The 19,499-nt window shown below is 45.9% G+C and overlaps 1 protein-coding gene across 3 annotated transcripts in view; it reads right to left on the bottom strand.

The window, feature by feature from the left end:
- Positions 1-19,499, bottom strand: part of LOC139339980 (voltage-dependent calcium channel gamma-2 subunit-like) — a 366,973-nt gene that overhangs the window by 322,965 nt on the left and 24,509 nt on the right. For all 3 annotated transcript variants that reach the window (XR_011602931.1, XR_011602930.1, XM_070975497.1), the window contains exon 2: positions 3,113-3,196. Coding sequence is in view for 1 of the 3 variants with exons in the window: in XM_070975497.1 (XP_070831598.1) it covers positions 3,113-3,196 (84 nt within the window). In the remaining 2 variants the exon portion in view is untranslated. The remainder of the gene's footprint in view (positions 1-3,112; positions 3,197-19,499) is intronic.

Raw genomic sequence — 19,499 nt, 5'->3', positions numbered from 1 at the left:
GCAGCATGACGTGCTGTCGACTGACAAACAGCTGGGGCCCAAAACAGTAGCGATAAGATAATAATGGCACAAGAATGAATGCAAATTCATAAAAACTAAATCAAAAGCAAAAGTTTCTTCCTGATTTCCTGAAGTTTTTTCTCACATGGTGATTTTGACGTAGCATGGCGATGGCACGCTCTCATGCCTTCAGATTCAGTCAGGTGTTTGTATGTGGACACATATGCTCATTATGTATAAATGACTCAGATTCCAGATGAAATGTGGTTCAGATGGGTATGCCGCCGTGCTAAACTACAAGCCTGTCCTCTATATTATGCTGTAGTGAGGGATCGGGGTGGTGGCTCTGTCCTCTCTCTCTGAGGCTGCGGCTGATCGGACTGCTGCAGGAGGAAGGCTGACTGCTCGCCCTTACATAACCACATGTACAAATTCACCCAGAGAGACTGGGGGGTGGGGGTGGCGGGGTGAGACGGCTCCGAGAGCGAGAGGCTGGGGGAGAGAGATCAAAAAGACTCTTGGGGAAAGAGAGAGAGACACAGAATGGAAGAACCCACAGTGAATGACAGCTTTCATCCTTCAGATGATACTGGCTTACTGCTGTTTTAGTCGCGGTAAAGTGGTGTAAATGGGAGCAGACTCTTCATGAATTGTGACGTTTCTGTTCTGTCTCTTCCAGAAATGGATTTGAGTCATTTAAGGAAGTGGATTCTTCCACTAAAACCGAACAGCTGCTGCACTTATTGACAGTCTCAGATCAGTTTGATTCAGTTAAAAGGACGAATCCTCATAATTACTGCGCTGCTCTGCTTCATGGACACGTTGCATTCAGTGATGCATTCACCGTAGCACAAATGTCTGGCTAGCTACATATTTTCCTGGACACGACGTTACTGTTGAATGTTGAAACATCTAGTGGAGGAAAAAGATATGGAGAGAGCACGTGATTGGTCAGCGCTCATCGGGCTGGGTCTGATGCATTAGCATATCACTGAAGATTACAGGAAAGCAAAAGCAGTCAGTGCATTTACAGTAATTATGTGATCCCACGATCTTTAAAAGTGGTGCTCAGAAAACAGTCGGAATACGAACACAAGGGCAATTTGTTCAAAGAGTCACAGTCACATACAATTATGGACCTGACACAGCGAAGCTGGATTACACCTCAGATAGATGCTGCACTGGTCATCCACCAGTCGCACTAGAAATGGTGTTTATTATCTCAATAGTTATTCTTAAGATACAAACATACAAAGACATGCATAGACAACGCAAATCTGCAAGATGTGCCTCGTTCATGAGCCGTTTACTGGCGGGAGAAGAGCTCAGAGTTTTTTTTTTAACTTTTGGGATTAAAAAGTGGATTTATCTTCACCCTCGCTTCAGCAGCAGCGAGCATGGCAGTGCCGACCTCCACTGCTGGGTGTTTGTAATTAGTCTCTCTTCGTCCATGCTGATCGCTGACTGGAGGGAAAATGTACTTTGCTTCATGAACGTACAGACGGGGTCTCTGTCTCTGCTGAGTGCCGTCAACACACACCCACGCGGGTGGTCATTTGTGTTTAAACTTGACTTGTTGGTGGAAACAATCTTTATGTGTGCTTTGTCCAGGCTTTGTAGGGTTCAGCTAGTCTGGAGGATTTGTCCTGAGCAAAGTGCAGCTCACACAGCGACATATACAAACACAACAGTGCAGATGTTTAAAATAGTTGCCATGGTGACGCCCAGCAGGGGGAGGGAAGGAGTGAAGGATCAGCGGTTCATCTGCACTCACTCCAAAACTGGTGACGTCAGCGGTGTAAAGGATACCAGAGCACCAGCTGATCAATGCCTCATCTCTGTCAGGGGTCGTTTTTCTGAATGGCTCCATTTCTGACATCAGTGCCACCTTCACCTGACAGGTGGGTGTATACATACATACATACTGTCCTCTACAGAGGAGCCACTCTGAGAGTCCTTAAGGACCTTTAGGAATCACACCTCACCTAGAAACCCAATGCAGTTCAAAATTCATAAAATCTAGAGCCAGCGGACGACTGCAGGTCGTTAGTTATGAGAAACAAACTGTCAGAAGCTCTGCTGCGTTCTTTTTCAATCCAACCTTGAACTTAAAACTTTCTTAAACTTTCTTAAAAAGAAAAACATTTGAAGTGGATTCTGACACGACTCTGGTTCCCTCTCTGCCCTGTTCCCCCTTATCCCCACGCTCCACCCCACGGCCTCCATCCACCAGCTGTCAGACAGGCGTGCAGGCCTCGGTGGAGATGGACAGACAGATGGATGGAGAGCAAGAGGGAGGAGGCAAAGGATGGATGGAAGGAAGGAGGAGAGGGAGAGGTGTGACCCACATCGCAGAGCCTGGAGTATTTTTAGAAGAACGTGTCCTAATTGGCAAGCCGCTGGGAGAGCGACAGCACTGCACTGGTACCCTACTCCCTGTCCTTCACCTCCTTCACCTTCCCTTCTCCTTGTCTTTCACCTCCTCCTGCCACCTTGTCCTCCTGTCCTCTGTCACCTCACAGAATTTGTCCTCTCCTTCCCCTCCTCCTCCCGCCACCGTCACACCCCTCCCAGTTTCTCATGTGCGCTCTTTGTCTTCGCCTTCCGTCTTCCTCCTCCAACTTCTCATCCTAGTCCTGCTGTCCTCTTTCCTCCACCTTCAGGTGCTTTCCCCTTGTCCAGTTTCTCTCAGTCTCTCTCTTTTCGTTCTTACATGAAGCTTTTAAACAGTTTCACTTCTCTGGTGGCAGAGTTGGCATATCTGTGATACTTGAATGAAATCCAGAAACTTGGTTCATTGTAACCCCAATGATTGCCCAGATAAAACTTATGATTCAATAATTTCTTATTCACTTGTGTGCTAAGATGATAAGGCAGTGCTATTCAGGCACAAGTACTGCTCGAAAACACTGTAAAAATGAACACAGCAGCTATAAACAAGCACGGTTAAAAGGTTGACATGGTCATCATATGATCACATACAAGGAAGTAGGGAAGTCAAACAAACCAAAAACGAATGATGATAAGGGAAGAAATGCAGAAATGGATGCAAACATAGAACAACACCATTAATTCTGGGAATCTGAATGGATGGATGAAAGGAAGGACTCACGTAGGAAATACTCTGAAGCATCCGCCTCATAGTCAGCATCCTCAGGGAAGTGATCTATCTGCTTACACATGCCTTTAAAAGAACCTGTGAGAGAGGGAAAGACAGACGAGTACAGTCAGAAGTCACAGCAGGTAGACTAACTGAAAGAAAGCATAATGAAATGTATATGTTAACGCGTGTTTTGGTGTGTGCTTCTGATGTTTAATGTCACTTTAATGTCCATAAAGGAAAGAGAAAGAGAGGAGGAGGGAGGAGAGCTGCAACATTGGAGGCAAAGGAAAGGAGGAGAGGAAGAGAGGTTTGTCAACAGCTTTGAAGGAGACACATCAGGACAGAAGGTGACAGACGGAAGAGGAAGAAGACAGGAGGAATTTAATCTCAACGCCTGGACGGGGGGGGGGGGGGGGGGCAGGAGGAGAGGGTGAGCACATGCAAATGAAAGAGAGGAAGAAGGGAGAGCTGATAGTGCTGCTCATTAAGAAGACTGTGTGTGTGTGTGTGTGTGTGTGTGTGTGTGTGTGTGTGTGTGTGTGTGTGTTCAGCTTGGTTCAGCTCCAGTGGTAATTGTCTGCCCTCCCAAACCACTGCAATTAAATGGGCCCTTGTTAATTGGCGATTGAAGGACGAAAGACCGGCGCCGGCTCTCAAATGGGCATCGCTTACACACACACTTACACAATATGTCTCACACTTAGACACACACACACACACACACACACACACACACACACACACACACACACACCGTGAGAGCGAAGTTTTCAGATGTTTGCATTTTCATCATGACCACAGAGAAGAGGAACAATTTTACACAAAAGCTCGACACGTAAAGGTGAAAGAAAACCGATGACAGAGCTCGACCACAAGCCTGATTCATGTTACGTTTCTGTGATACACCTGAGCAAACACGCAGGCAACAAAGTGCTTTCCATCGACTTTGATAGATACATTAAAGATGTTTCACCAGGAGGCGGCTCGGACAGCTTTCAGCCCGGCGCTTTCGTCATGTCATAATTTCAGTGTGAACTGTGCACAGCGGTGTGTTCTGCTCCGATCTGCCTGTTTCAAGTATAGAAATAAAGCGACGAGTAGAGGTCCCACAGGTGATGCAGCTCGCCCTCCAGTGCACACAAAGGTGGTCTCAGCATTTCTGAAAGGAGTCTTCGTTACGGTTGGAGATTATCCCTGATAGATCTTATTAGCTTTGTCTTGAGACACTGCCATTAACTCTTAAAACAGTTAGCGTCGTGGGACTCACGTATGTCTGAGACCAAACAAAGACCGTTGAGGCGCTGGAAGGAAAGTGCAAGAGCACAACTCGTCTTTAGCTGGAGATACCTCCCCATTCAAAGAGTCGGCAGCCTTGTCTTGTTCAGGCATCTTTGCGAAAGTATGCATTTCCTGCATGTCACCCTGTGTGAGATGTGCCAATAAAAATCCTGGTAGCAAACGTTGTCATAGCTCTACAGTGTAAAAAGAAAGTAGTGCATCATCAGCTCACATCATCCACGTATTCAGCTCAATGCAGCAAAACAAGAAGCAAAGCTTGACGATGGCGACACATTGGAAAACTCCAAAAGAGCTTGTGCATTGCTGCTCCGGCTCGTGTGTGTTGTGTGATTCCACGTCATGCTCTGATTGGCTGGCTTGTAGATTAGCAGCAGTCATGTAAGACCCAGTCAGGACTTTGCTGCAGGATTTCTTTGGGTCACCGAAGCCCCAAATTTGCCATTGGTGAACATGCGTCATGGTGTGATCTAGGACCGCTGTTTGGGTTGACAAACAAAGACTTACTGCACCTCTGACACGACATCCACCCGAACCACCCGTAATGACTGCTGAGCTGATTTAGACATTGCAACTCATTGCACACGGTGTGTTTTGGGTCAGTCTGCTGCTGACAGTCAAGAGAGAATTCAAGTTCAAGCTGTTGTCTGGTGTCGCCCACAAAGATGATTTCAAACATTTTTACTACTGAAACTGGGTCAATGACAGCACATGTGAGCAGGAGGAATAATGACAGGAATCGTGGAGAAACAGCCAGCAAACAGGAACGCAGTGCGGCGTGCAGCATCTGGAAGCCAGGTCGTCCAGAGCCACAGTTCAGCTTCATACGTTTACAGACTCCAACAACTTTTTCTGCACAACATTTTGTTGATTTTGCTCCAATTTTAGCATAAATGAGGAGTTATTTATTCATTGGTGACTGCTCCTGTCACATGTCAAAATCTGAGTTGTGTCAAGACTAAAGACTTTGACGACACAACGTCGGTCATCATGTGTGCTGTGTCTCTCAGGTTTTACTCAGTCTTCAGGTCTGTAAACCAGGTTAGTGCTAGCCTCAGTGCTTACTACAAGACAGCACACCAGCTCATCCACTGTGGAGTCAACCTACAGGCTCAGACCAAACATCTGGAACGTTCCTGTATGAATCTGCTCATGAGTTCTGTTGCCTCTCAACCGTCTGACTTAAATCTAACTTAAACTATCATAAACCATTCAAAATGGTGTCTGCCGCTGTTGCTAGGAGATGCGCGAAGCAGCAGACCCCGCACTGTTGCGCCATCGCTCCCTCAACTTTAATAATAATCCTTCTCTGTGTCCGTGTTTGCTTTTCAGTTTTAATTTACTGCCGTCTCCACGTGAAGATCCCACATTATGTCAAAGACATCAATGCACACACTGACCGCCGGCAGAATCTCTCTCTCTCCCTCTCTCTCCCTCTCTCCCTCTCTCTCTCTCCCTCCCTCTCTCTCTCTCTCTCTCTCTCTCCCCCCCCTCACACTCTCCCTCACTCCCTCCAACACATGCCCACCCACGCTGCAGCACAAGCACATGTAATGTGGAATTGCATTTGCCTTCTTCTCTCCTCTCCCTCACACACCCTCTCACTCGCCCTCCTCTATCTGGCCCTCACATGCATACATGTGGAGTACCCCGAGGAGCAGATTCCCATTTGAACTGAGCTGGCAGCTCAGCCCTCCTCTCCTCCTCTTCCTCCTCTCCCTTTCTTTCTTCTCTCTGCAATTCAAATGGAGAACACGCTTTATTGTCTGGACAGGGCTGAAACCTGCAGCCTGAGCAGAGCATTATGTCATCATCTGAGATTCGCTGATGAGACTGACTTCAACAGACGGCCGGACACCAAAACACATTCAACTCGGAAATTTCAGCATGTTGTTTTGTTTCATTTATGAGCCTCGAAAAGCCTCAGCCGTGACTATTTTACATGTGCTACGAGTTATCGAGCGCTGACCGTACGCATGAACTGTTCTCATATGTCACGTTTACCGAAGAACAGAAAGTCTTACTACTCGCTCGTCATCAGATGAGTCAGCTGCTCGTGTCTGTGGTCTGACTTTGTGAATCTGAGACAGTTTGGTTTCAGTCACAAACTGTCTTTATGATACAGATTTCACACTGGTTTGCTGTCCATGATGAAACGCTGATAGAAAACCAGTTAGATTCTGTGTTTTATGTGCGACATCTCCTGCATTTTATAATCAACCACACTGATCAAAGACATCAGCAGTTGAACAGTGACACCAGTGGAAAAACAATGTGTGATAAAGTTGGTTTAAAAGCTTCATTTCATCTGCTCATACCACCATATGACAGCAGCATTTTCAGTCATCCATTCTGGGAGGGTGCTTATGAAAAACGTGCTCTTTGAAAGACTTCTTGTGGGCGGCAGAGGCTAAAACAAAGATAAAGATGTGGACTGTCTTGTGCAGCAGTTTGACAGGAAAAGCACAGGTGTAAATAATACAATGAATGGAGGCTGAATTCCATTTAGCTGCTTCACTTTCAGGCTCCTGGTTTGTTCATGATGGCTCACTGCTGGCTGCACGGTGGCGCAGCGGTGCCTCACAGCAAGAAGGTCGCAGGTTCGATTCCTGGGTGGGGCCTTTCTGTGTGAAGTTTGCATGTTCTTCCCGTGCATGCGTGGGTTCTCTCCGGGTACCAAAAACATGCTCATTAGGTTGATTGGTGACTCTAAATTGCCCCTAGGTGTGAGTGTGAGTGTGAATGGTTGTGTGAATGTGCCCTGCGATCGGTTGGCGACCGGTCCAGGGTGTACCCCGCCTCTCGCCTGTTGACAGCCGAGAGAGGCTCCGGCCCCCCCGCGACCCCGAAAGGGATAAGCGGCATAGAAAATGGATGGATGGATGGCTCACTGCTGCACTGTCATGACTTACGTGGACACTTGAAAACAACGAGGCCATCGTGAATGTAATTAGCAACACCTGGGCCTATTTACCTCATCAGGCAGTGCGCGCGCACGCACACACACACACACACACACACACACACACACACACACACACACACACACACACACACACACACACACACACACACAGTGAGGGGTTCACAGTAGGTCTCTAAACATAAGAATGATAAAGGAAGAATTTATCCCACCCTAATGGCGGATAGAGATAGAGAGATGGAGATGTCAGTCAAGTCCACATATTTGTGGGTATTTTTGCTTTGGGAAGGTTTTCTACCACTGTGGACTGTTTTCATGTGGACTGAGATTTTTTATAGCAGTGCTTGTGTGGATGGTATTTTTTGGAGGATGAAGGAGGAAATCTCCATGGACTGGGCAGCAGTTGGTGCTGAGAAGAGGTCTAATCAGGCAAAGATCAGTGAGAGCACCTGTGTGGGTGTGTCTTGGATTGGGAGGAGCTTTCCCCGTCTGCAGCTTTCAGGCTCAAATTCAGAGTCCAAATTTAAATGCGAGCTAATAAATCCAGCCTCTGGACAAATACACTAAAATCTAAATCATGCCTAAAGAAGCAGCCGTGTGACAAGCTTGATCCCTTATTTTGACAGCTGTTTCGTTGTAGAATTGGGAGTTAAATACAGGACGGATATGATGAAGATAATTCCCTGTATGAATAAATAAATAACAAAGATCATGCACTAGTTGCACTGAACAGCTTCTCTGTATTTCCACTGTGCTGTCTCTACTATTAAACTACTGCATGCTTTCTGATCTACGACGACATCGAGCACACAGAAACAAACAAAACCTTTGTGTCTGTTAAAAATCCCCATCCGAGAATCTCCTCCTCCTCCTCCTCCTCCTCCTCCTCCTCGTTTCCCCGCAGTCGTCATAATGAGGTGTCGCTCTTCCAAATTGCCCTGTTAAATTATACATCCTGCTTAAACATGAAACAGATACTATTATTCTGAGACCAACCTGCACCTCAGGGGTCAGGACGGCTCCGTCACCCACTTATCCTCACAGCAAGAGGGGCCACTGTGACTCTCGGCAGATGATTTATGCCAATAATATGAGACCCCCGGTGACCCCCCCGCCGTCACGAACCAGTCAGAGGTCTGCTTGTCGACTGACCTCATAGCTGTTAAGGATAAGTTAATGTAGTGTGATGAAACACTATCAGACATCCTTTTATGAAGTATTAACATCCTAACCCACTGCACAAAGTGTGTGTGTGTGTGTGTGTGTGTGTGTGTGTGTGTGTGTGTGTGTGTGTGTGTGTGTGTGTGTGTGGAGATGTAATGTAAAGTATAAACTCCCTCCTCTGAACTTGGCATAGCGTCTTTATTCTTTATGCTAATTGTGGCTCGGTCTATCTGTATGCTAAACTGCCATTAAAGTAATCCCTGAGCTGCAGAGGTGGATGAACATCAGAGACCTCAGAGGAGACGTGTTGCACAGTGCAGATGGCCATCAGCTCCGTTCAGCTGATGAGTGTGATGCACAGTTCTTGATCTGTTAATGTCAGTCATCCAGCAGAGCCAGTTTTCAGGAGTGATGCTCTTTTCTTTTTTCGCCTTTCATGCAAACATTTCCCTCTTTCCTTATGTTCTCCATCTGTACTGAACAGGGACGTCCAGGACTTATTGCTGCACTCTGCACTCGTACAGTATAACATATGACACTAAAACACTGAAACGAGTCCGCCTATGGAGCCTCATCTGCTCCAGACATGAAGCACACTGTACCTCTGCTCAGTTACTTCGTTCCTCCTGGAGATGAGGACAGACTCAGTCCTCTCCAGAGGGCCCAGCAGACCCACACTAACACTCAGACTATAGAAAATACTGTAAGAATCCATCAACGGATACCAGTGATGCAGGTTATACTGTGGATTTTTAACCCTTTATAGCCAAGCGGCATAAAGTGTTCGTGGATTTATGACTTTGCTCAACTTCCTGACTTCTTTGAAGGCGGGAACATGATTGTTTTTAACGTTTCTGCCCCATCATGTTTACAACAGGGTGTTCTTGTTTGACAAGTACAACACCCAAAAGGATAAGATAAGATAAGATAAGATAAGATAAGATAAGATAAGACAAAACTTCATTGATCCCATGGCAGGGAAATTAAGTTGTTACAGCCATCAAAGTATTGAAAGTATTAAAAAGGCAAAACGGTGGCACAGAAGGATCAAGATTAAAACATACAGGCTAAAAAAATGTAAAATCAACCACGTGTACGTACATTAAGCACTGATTATAAGAATACTGTTGCCATTTTTCTGAAAGATAAAAAGCTCAGCTCAGCTCAGACTCGGTATCTGAAGAGTTTTAAAGGAAGAGGAGGAAAAAATGCGACCATGACATCCCTGAATTTACCGAGCCATTTTCCTTCAGAGGCTCTGGCTGAGGACCCCCGACCACAGGGACCCGTCAGCCCGAACCTGCTCTGTGTAAGCAACAACAACAACAACAACAACAACAACAACAACAACAACAACAACAACAACAACAACAACAGCAACAGCTTTGCTTTAATAATTTGAATTCTTGGATCAAATAGGACAAATATTGGATATCCTTTCCTCAAAAACTTTGGAGACAAACTGAAGGTCTGGACTGACTTTGTATTCTTGATACTAAAGATCATAAAGTTTGAATCCTCCTCCTTCGTTATCTCTCTGCTGACTTCACTTCAGTATTGAGTGTGTTGCTGTGTATACATCTGTGAGTTTATTGATTTGGCTTTAAAAGGCTTGTGAACAAGAAGAACATTAACCAACAGCAATACAGAGCATTTAAACTCCGAAATCAAGCCTTCATGCATTTCGGCATGAACACTGCGACACAGACGGCGTGTTCCACTTGAAGGAGCAGAGACCAGAGTCGCCTGAAAAGCGTTCACCTCATTAAAGCACTTCATTGTGAGCTGTATTTCATTTTAATCTTTGAACCCGGGCAGCCCAATTCATTTCTGCACAATTTCAGAGCACATTCGACAATGGAGAGACCCATTAAAGATAATTGTAATAAATGTGGAATTAGATTCTCACCCTACTTGCACTAACTAATTTAGAGTAAGCAATTACTTTTCCTGTCTGCAGGCATGCACTTGTGTGCACACACACAACACACAATTAGCTTGATGTGCAGTTGTGACAGAGAAAGAAAACTGCCTCCGTCCTGTCTTTGATTTTGAGAGTTGGGGAAACGGAGCAGCGTGTTGTCATGTGGCACAAAACAAGAAGCAGCTAATGTGACAGCAGCACAAATGGCTGCTTAATTGTAAGTTGGCAGGACGAGCGGCGCGGTGAAGGGCAGCGAAGAGGCCGGCTGGTCGGACACGGTCCCACAACCAGGTGTTCAACCCAAATGAGTTTAGCACTGCTACAATTTCCCTGAGTGTTAAAATGAGCGAGGCAAGCGCTCCAGTGTGAACACACACACACACACACACACACACACACACACACACACACACACACACACACACACACACACACACACACACACACACACGCTTCCAAGCCTGTCAGGTTTGTGCATGATTGAAATTTAAGCAGTGCCCTTTCTATTTGGACACATCTTGGCAAAAATGTGAGCAGCCCACTGCCGATTTGACATCATGTTGTTTATATTGTATTGTTCACGACAGCCTCTGAAAAATATCAGTAATCACGCCGCCGATATCTCCAACTTGGCAGGAGGAACTGAAGAAGTATCAACACACTGTTTGCAAAATGGCTGCAAAGCAAATCACTCACAATGAAGTCCAATACTGGCGCTAATAAAATTGACTCAATGAGCTCAATTAAAAAGAGCTACATGCTATTTGACTGAGAATACGCAACACAAAAATAGCTCATTTAGGCAATTGGCAGTAAATGATGTGACTGCGAGGCTAGCAGGATGACCGCCTCGAACAACGCCTGGAAAATTGACACTTGCCTGAAGATGCTGCAGATCGAAACCTCGAAAAGAAATGAAATTTGCACTCCGGCAGTGTGCAGACCGTTCTGCTCTGTGCCCTGCACTGATATATATTTAGTGTCCTGCACCTGAATGTTTTGTGCGCTCACTTGGTCCTTCTCCTGTAAAACTGGGTCACACTGGAATCACTGGGATCCACTGAAACGGCTGCAAACCAGGACAGAGCAACAAACTTTTCAAACCACACCAGACAGAACATGACAATTCAGCAGAACCCAGAAATCAGATTCAATAAGAACATATAACGTAAAGGATTTATTTATAGAACATGAAGGCATGTGAACGTGTTTGTTTGTCCATTCTGGGCTACTGTAGAAACATGTCGGTGCAACATGGTGGACCCCGTGGAAGAGGACCGCTCCCTCCGTGGATAGAAAGAGCTCATTCTAAGGTAGCAAATGAAAACCTGTTATGAATATTAATATTATGTTCCATCTCTGCCAACAACAGACCCCATAAATCGTCCACGCTGGACCTTCACTGAAGACCCGAGTATCCCTGCTAACACTGCTTCGAACCACACTGGGAAAATGTGAGCACACCTGAGGAAATGCACATTGTGCTGTGTGGATTCTCATGACTACAGTTCTCCACAAAATGTACCACAGTGGAAAAGAAAGTGCAGATACACAAAGACATGCATCTGAAGAGCTCAAGGCCGACAGCGAGGTATCAGTGTCTGCTTTTCTTTTCAGCAGCGACCAGTGAGCACAGCCAGCGACCCTCCTCGCTGTGACGTCCTCACTGCTCGCTGGATCTGGCTTTCGTTGTGTATCTGCAAAGCAGAAACTGCTGAATCTTACAAGCTAATGTACATGTTAGAAGCGGCACGCTGCACCCTGGATACTTAGATCTGCACTGGTGTCATGTATAATGTAGAAGAGCGTTAGCTCTATCACTGATACTGCTGCTGCTGCGCTCCCATCATGCATTCCTCCTCTGAGTGTCCAGCATTAGATCAGTCAAACAGCTGCACACATCTCTCTTCATACATTGCCCCCACATTAAACAGCAGATCTCTCTTCAATAGTGACTCCAGTTGTTATCTGACTGTCCACATAGTTTTTTGGGACAGAGCTTTAGAGCAGCTTAGCAGAAGCTCAGTGTTGGAAGCAGGACTTGTAGGCCTGCTGTGTCAGCATGTAGCACTCTCAGGACAAGACTCTTACAACTTGGTGAGTGCATAGTCTCCAACAAGGGTTGCAATACTTCACAGCACATTAAACAGCCTCCCTGTTACCGAAAACAGGTACAGCTGTCTGAAGCTGTAGCAGGAAACAAAGCGTTTCACAGGATCTGATCTGTGATGAGTAACTGCAGCTGCAAACAGGATCGTAGAGCGTAGAAACTTGGTGATGCAGGAGCTGCTTGCTCCTTCAGTCACGAACCAGACAATAAGTCAGCAGGGTTCATTCAAGGGAACACAGAGTAACGCACGACTGACTGCGAACCATGCTGCGTCTTTTGCAAAGGAGTTTATACTCCAGCAAATCTGGGTTATACTAAAGTAGATGCTGCGACACAGCTGATATGATTCGGGCTCTCCAGTACAAGTCAAGACGCTTTGCAGCTGGTCAATGGCGAGAATTGACATGTCAGCGTTCCCTGAGGTTCAACTCAGTGTGAAACTGTACAAATTTATTTCATCTCAAGTGAAGCCATTGATGGCCGCGATTCCGCTGAAGCTAATTAATTTCTGCACAGAATCCAGCCAGTGTTTTTTAGACGTGTGTGAGCTGAGTTTCTCATCAGGACGAGGAGAGGCTGGCGTGACGGCGTGTTGGTGGCAACAAAATCAGGAGTTTTAAGCCAAAACATGATCTTTTCTGAACCTTAACCAAGTTTTTTTTGTTTGTTAATGTGAGTGGACCTGAATGACAGCGTCACCACATCAAATTGAAAACTGGTAGTAAAAAGAAATGTTTGAACATAAGGGAACATAAAGTTTCAGCATATCTGTTATTTGCAGAAACATTTATTCTGGTGATTCTGGCTGATCTCTAGAGCCACGACGCTAGTGTGGCTAAAAGCAACTGAGCAAGGTGCAGAAAGTACAAGAGATTTGAGATAAGTCTGAGGACGGGAAGGAAAACGAGACACTGATTACAGAAAGTCTTTCGTCCCCGCCGACAGGAGACAGACAGGATTCAGAGCAGAAAAACAATTCAACAATTACAGCTAATAAACAAATGTGAAAGACTTTTAATGGGGGAGAAAAGCAACCACCTGCAGACAACCAGGCTGCCCCCCTTTGAGAAATCCCTCAGCTCTCTCTCTGGTCCCCTCGCTGCTCTATCCTAGTTTTGTTCAGTGAAACTTTCTGCAATGTTTTCTCCCCCCTCCCACCCAGATGAATTCATCTGGCACACAGGGAGAGAGAGAGGGGAGAAAGTGTGAGGAGGTAGTAAAAAGAGGGAGAGAGCGAAGGGAAGGAGGAAGAGAGGGAGAGACAGACAGAGGAGATGATGGGGGGGTGACAGGAATGAAAGAACTGTGAGGGAGTCAAAGCTGACAGCGTCCCAGCAAAGCTCACTGATAAACGAGGCAACAGATGTTTAGTGCCGTATAAAATGACACCAGGCAGCTATATGTGGAACAGCTACCTGCCCCCATTCTGCAGCTCCACATTTCATCCTCCCAAAATCCTCTCTGTTACAACACGCCGGCCAGCCGAGCCGGAGAGGATGATGTGGGCTCAGATTACGCAGTATTATGATTTATGTTACTGTATCGTTACACTGGCAGCCCATCAGAAATGACAGAATAGCTGGAAAACGCCAGGGTTTGGTGTCACTTCTTCAGATTTCATCTCTTAAACCCAGCTGCCACATTTTTTTTGGGCTAGAAACAGAAAAATTATCTTTTGTGTCTACAGTCAAATATAAAATCCTTGTCTTTAGAGTTTCTCTAGAGTTTAAGGTCGAGGTCTGTGGAGCTGAGGAGCTCGGCCACGCGACCCCAGTGGTCCAACAAAGATTTCTTCCAAAGTGTTAAAGGATCCACAGACTGACTCACATGTCCATGATGCATTGCAGTAACGACAGGCAGCATCCCAATGCTCTCTGGCTTTTTGACAATGTTTTTTTTTCATTTTAGCCTTCATAAACTGTGCGATGTGTGAGTCATTTTTGTGTACTATTTCAATGTCTGCATCGTGAAGACACATAAATAAAGATCGCAGTGTTGTAGTCAACACAGGCAATTTGTTTTCCCACTTACATTTTGCAGGAAAACGTAGTCGCTGCGTGGATTATGTTCCTGGCAGTGTTTTTTTTTTTTTTTTTTAAGTGTTAAAAGTGCTGCTTTAACAACCTGATTCCACAAAGTTGGGATGCTGTGTCAAACATAAATGAACCAGAATGTGATCATCTTTTTTTATGGACACTCAACTGGAAACAGCACAAAGACAATATATTTAATGTTCTTCCTCATCAGCTTCATTGATTTTTGTCTGCTTATTCTGAATTTTTTCAAACAAGCTGGGACAGGAGCTCTAAAGACTCCAAAAGCACCGGTTTGGATGGAGCACACTTCAACACTTTGTGATCACACACTGAAACAGTTCCTCTGCAAGTGACTGAATCCTGTTTCTGTTTACCTTTTACGCAGTGTCCCATCTATCAGGGTTGTATGAATCACCAAGCCGTATTCAGACATTCACTTAAAGATCTTGAACTATGAGCTAAAAGAGGGCTGATTCAGCCTCTCTGAGTCAAACTGTTCAGGTGTGTTCAGGGAGTGCTGACGGGTCTGGAGGGGATGAACCGCTGCACTGCTGCTGGATCAACGTCGAACAGCGTTTGTCTGTCAGCGCTTTGGATCAGGCGGGACATTACAAGAGCGGAGCAAAATCACACCTTTCTTTGCACAACCAGACGATAACACACAGCAATTTGATAATGCAATATAAAAATAGATGAACTGTCATTAATATCATCCCATACAACACAGAGAATGAGCTCATTTTTATTTTGACTGAGATATTCACTCAGAAGATTAAATATTTCTAGCATTTAATTAACTGTACTTACAGGAATCATTCACAGTCCTCACTCATCCAAACATCTTTGCATGATCATTTTTTGAGGAGTTTTTTTTTGTCCATTTTTCAAATGTTGAAAATGTTAATAAATGAATAAATAAATAAATAAACCTCTTCACATATCCTGAAATGCTCTGTTGTTTTTAAAGCCCATGCAAATGAGATGCAGCGGGCTATTGATCTAATAAATGATGTAAACAGTGGTTAGAGCGACTCATAGCTGCTATAATGCAATTCAAATGTGAATATTATGCACTGGTTATACCCCCCCCCCATACACACACACACTCAGATATATTTTGTCTATTTATGAGCTGAAATTTGTGCACTTATTTGCAGACTGAAACACTGAATGGGAGGCTGCTCATGGTCATGATGAAATGCACTCACGCTCCGGCGGCTAACTGGAGTGTAAATGGGTCACAATCAGCCATTAGCTCATGAAGGCTGAGATGCGACTGACGGACCACGAGACCGGCTAAGAGAGTGGGTCAATGAGCACTGAATAGCTCTCTCTCTCCTGCTCTGCCTCCATGTCTCTCATCCTCTGTCTTTCTTCCCCATCCAGCTCTCCCTCCCTTTTTACCTCCCCACCCCCCATGCCCCACAGTGTGTCTGTGATGGCCGTTGCGTAACATTACTAAAGAAACACCAGACCAGCGAACGGCATTGGTGGGGGTGAGGAGTGGGACGTTGTGCAGGGAGCACTGACCCCACATCTAATGAAAGAAAGAGAGGAGAGATGAAGGGGATGGGAGGGAAACAAAGGATGATGGAGATGGAGAAGAGGGGGAGAGGGCAGAGGTGGAGTCGGCGCGAGAGATGAGCGGTGGAGACAGAAAGAGGGAGTTAAAGTGAGAGGGTGAGACAGAGAGAGGGAGAGAGGCTGGAGGGGGCGAGGAGGGAAGAGACAGAGAGGGGCAGACAATGAATTCAGGCAAAAGGAGCCAGGACATTTAAACTATAAATAACCAAGATACTAGCAGCAACACTGCTCTGCTGCTTCTCTCTCTCTCACTCCATCCATCCATCCACGTCTCTCCAGCATCCCCCTTTCCTCCACACATCCCGTGTTCCTCCATTTCTCTCCTCATGTCTGCTTTTCTTGTTGTTTGATAAACTCAACATTCTTCTTCTTCTTCTTCTTCTTCTTCTTCTTCTTCTTCATATCCCTCACAACAACACATGATCCAGATCTGATTCTTTATTTTTGTGCTGGTTTTAACACCGTCAAATATGTTTTATGCGTGAATTGACTTGAATTGAACAATTGATATTACCTGGAAGAGTTCTAGCTCACATTAAGCCTCCTTTTATCTTAATAAGCTTCGTTTTGATTCTGACTCCACGTAGATTGATTTTGAGTTTCATTCATCAGGAAACAGTACACATCCTGGTCTTCTGCTTCAGATGACCAAAATGGTTCAAAATATAAAAAGATCTGAGAAAAACTAGCCAATGAATGAGCCAAAGGTGGGCATGAGGGTACTGACTGATTCGCAGCATGGCTTTAGCTCTGCAGTGCTATTCCAGCGTGGAGCGCTTCATGGAGCAGCACCGTCTGATCACGGTTTCTGATATCTGCTCTCTTTGTCCGGCTCCTTGTTTTACTCTCTCATCTCTCTGTGTCTTTTCTGAGTCCATCCCACTCCTCCTTTTGTCACTGCTGCATCCTCCCCTCTTCTTTTCCACCATCTATCCCCTTTTCTGTCTTCTGTGCTTCAAGCTGCCATCCATCCACGTCTCCTCACAGCCTGCACCAGACATGAATCTAGCTCATATTACGCCCTCGTCTTCATGTATCCCGTACGAGCTGACGGAGCGCCGGTGAGTCGTCCTGCTGCCGTTCATTCAGTTACACACATCCACACCTGAGAGCTTCAGAGTTCAAGCAGTCCTTCAATACGCAGCCACGAGGTGAAGTGCTTCCCTCAAACACCTCAGCAGCGCTTGTTGAGGGTGTGTGTGTGTGTGTGTGTGTGCGTGTGTGTGTGTGCGCGTACACTTGAAAAGACCATACCGTATATTTATGTTTGTGTGCTTCTGAAAACACACACACACACATACACACACACATACACACACACTCACACCTATATGTTGTGTTTATGCGTGTGCGTGTACATTATGTGTGTGCTGCACCTTTTAGATCAGTCAAGCAGGCACACATGCACGTATGAGCGTGTTTTTGTACACGCATGTGTGTGTATGTGTGCATGCATGTGAATATGAGCCTCGCTGCTCTCCGCAGGAAGACATGTTAACAGGTTTGTCTACCGCTGAGAGGACCGCTAAGAAAGCACCAGGAGTGTGTGTGTGTGTGTGTGTGTGCGTGTGTGTGTGTGCGTGTGTGTGTGTGAGTGTGCGTGTGTGTGTGTGCGTGTGTGTGTGTGCGTGTGTGTGTGTGTGTGAGTGTGCGTGTGTGTGTGTGCGTGTGTGTGTGCATGTGTGTGTGTGTGTGTGTGTGTGCGTGTGTGTGTGTGTGTGCGTGTGTGTGTGTGTGCGTGTGTGTGCGTGTGTGTGTGTGTGTGCGTGTGTGTGTGCGTGTGTGTGTGTGAGTGTGCGTGTGTGTGTGTGTGTGTGCGTGTGTGTGTGTGCGTGTGTGTGTGCATGTGTGTGTGTGTGTGCGTGTGTGAGGTCCCATTGAGTCAGTGGAGGGAAGGCAGGGGGTATGAGTGTGAAGGGGGGGAGGGCTGGGGGGGCTATGACTCATCCACTGCATGGGCCTCTGGCTCGCTCTCTTGCTGGCGCTCGCTCTCTCTTGCTCGCTCTCTGCATAGCAACGGCTGTGCAAAAGCTCATATAGGTCCGTAGCAACCAGTACTGATAGTGTACACACTCCATTAACAGGTCGGAGGGACCCAGGAAAACATAAACAGCAGCCCATGTGCACAGAATCCTCGGTAGAGTTGTGAAGTCGTCTCATCTCTGGCTCATCTCGTGGAAATGTTTCTTTTCATTACAGTGTGACATCACACTGTGATACAGTGTTTTTTACACGACGATGTGCAACATGCAACATTTTAGCAACTTTCATCTCATTCTTCTGATTTTTCATTCTACCATTTTACTACTTTGGTTTATTGTCATTACTCTTGTGCATGAAGTCACTTTCCAGCTGCAGCAGGCCGCTCTTTAACACCCACCATACGATACCTGTCAAGCACCAAACGAAACACAGACAGAAGCAGCCAGTGCTGCAGGTGATGAACATCATGGGGCTTTGAGTTACTACAGAGCCAGGTGGGGTGAGCGGAGGTCAAAAGACGACTCACAGGGGAGTGGAGGACATTTTTCAGGTGGAGGGAAACTCCAAAACGCTTCTGTTGCTTTATGTCAGCTGGATGTGTAGATAGGGACTCATTGCCAACATGCAGTGTGTTCATGTTGTGTTTGTGTCACACTGCTTTTAAAGCAGCCTCAATTTTAGTTTGGTTGGGTTTATGAAAATTGTTTTTCCTTTGAAATCATGAATTCAAATCATTCCTGAGTTGCAGCACCATTTATGAATGGAAGTGAAACCAAAAATGTCCTCTCATGCAGCGCCATGGATGAGCGGCACGTTTAAACATCGTTTGCATTTCTGTTGAGAGAGAAATCCAAAATGTAGAGTCACAGATTTTAGGTCCAGACCTCTTTTCACGTGACTTCTACCTGTTCCTAAAATCCCTGCCATTCCCTCATCATGCAGCAGCTCACCTTTGCCTTTTGTTCCCCGGTCACATGACCCTCACCTGCCTGCACACCTGCCCCTAACCCCCTCATTAGCCCCCTCAGTATAGAAACCAACCGTTTTCTTCCTCTTGCCGGCCAGATTGTTTCTTGTGCTCTTGTCTTCGTAGCCAGCTGTCCTGTCTTCTTTCTGCTGGTTTATTCTGCCTGTTTTCTTAGATTTTCGGTCCTGATGCTCGCCTCTCTGGCCCTCCTCTCGGACTGATGCAAACTTTGTTCTGCTTTTTGAACACGATAAACTTTGCCTTGACTCAACCTGCCTGCCTCTGAGTCACGCCGCTGAGTCAGTTGTTTGTGAAACTGAACCTTTGCGTCCAACAAAGTTCAAAATCTGATGTCCTTTTGTGTTATGCAGCGCACCCAGAAAGGATAAATTCATAACGAGGTTACGAA

This window comes from Chaetodon trifascialis, chromosome 2 (genome assembly GCF_039877785.1).
Source record: "Chaetodon trifascialis isolate fChaTrf1 chromosome 2, fChaTrf1.hap1, whole genome shotgun sequence".
NCBI classification, from domain to species: Eukaryota; Metazoa; Chordata; class Actinopteri; order Chaetodontiformes; family Chaetodontidae; genus Chaetodon; species Chaetodon trifascialis.
This window is presented reverse-complemented; position numbering and strand designations above follow the sequence as displayed.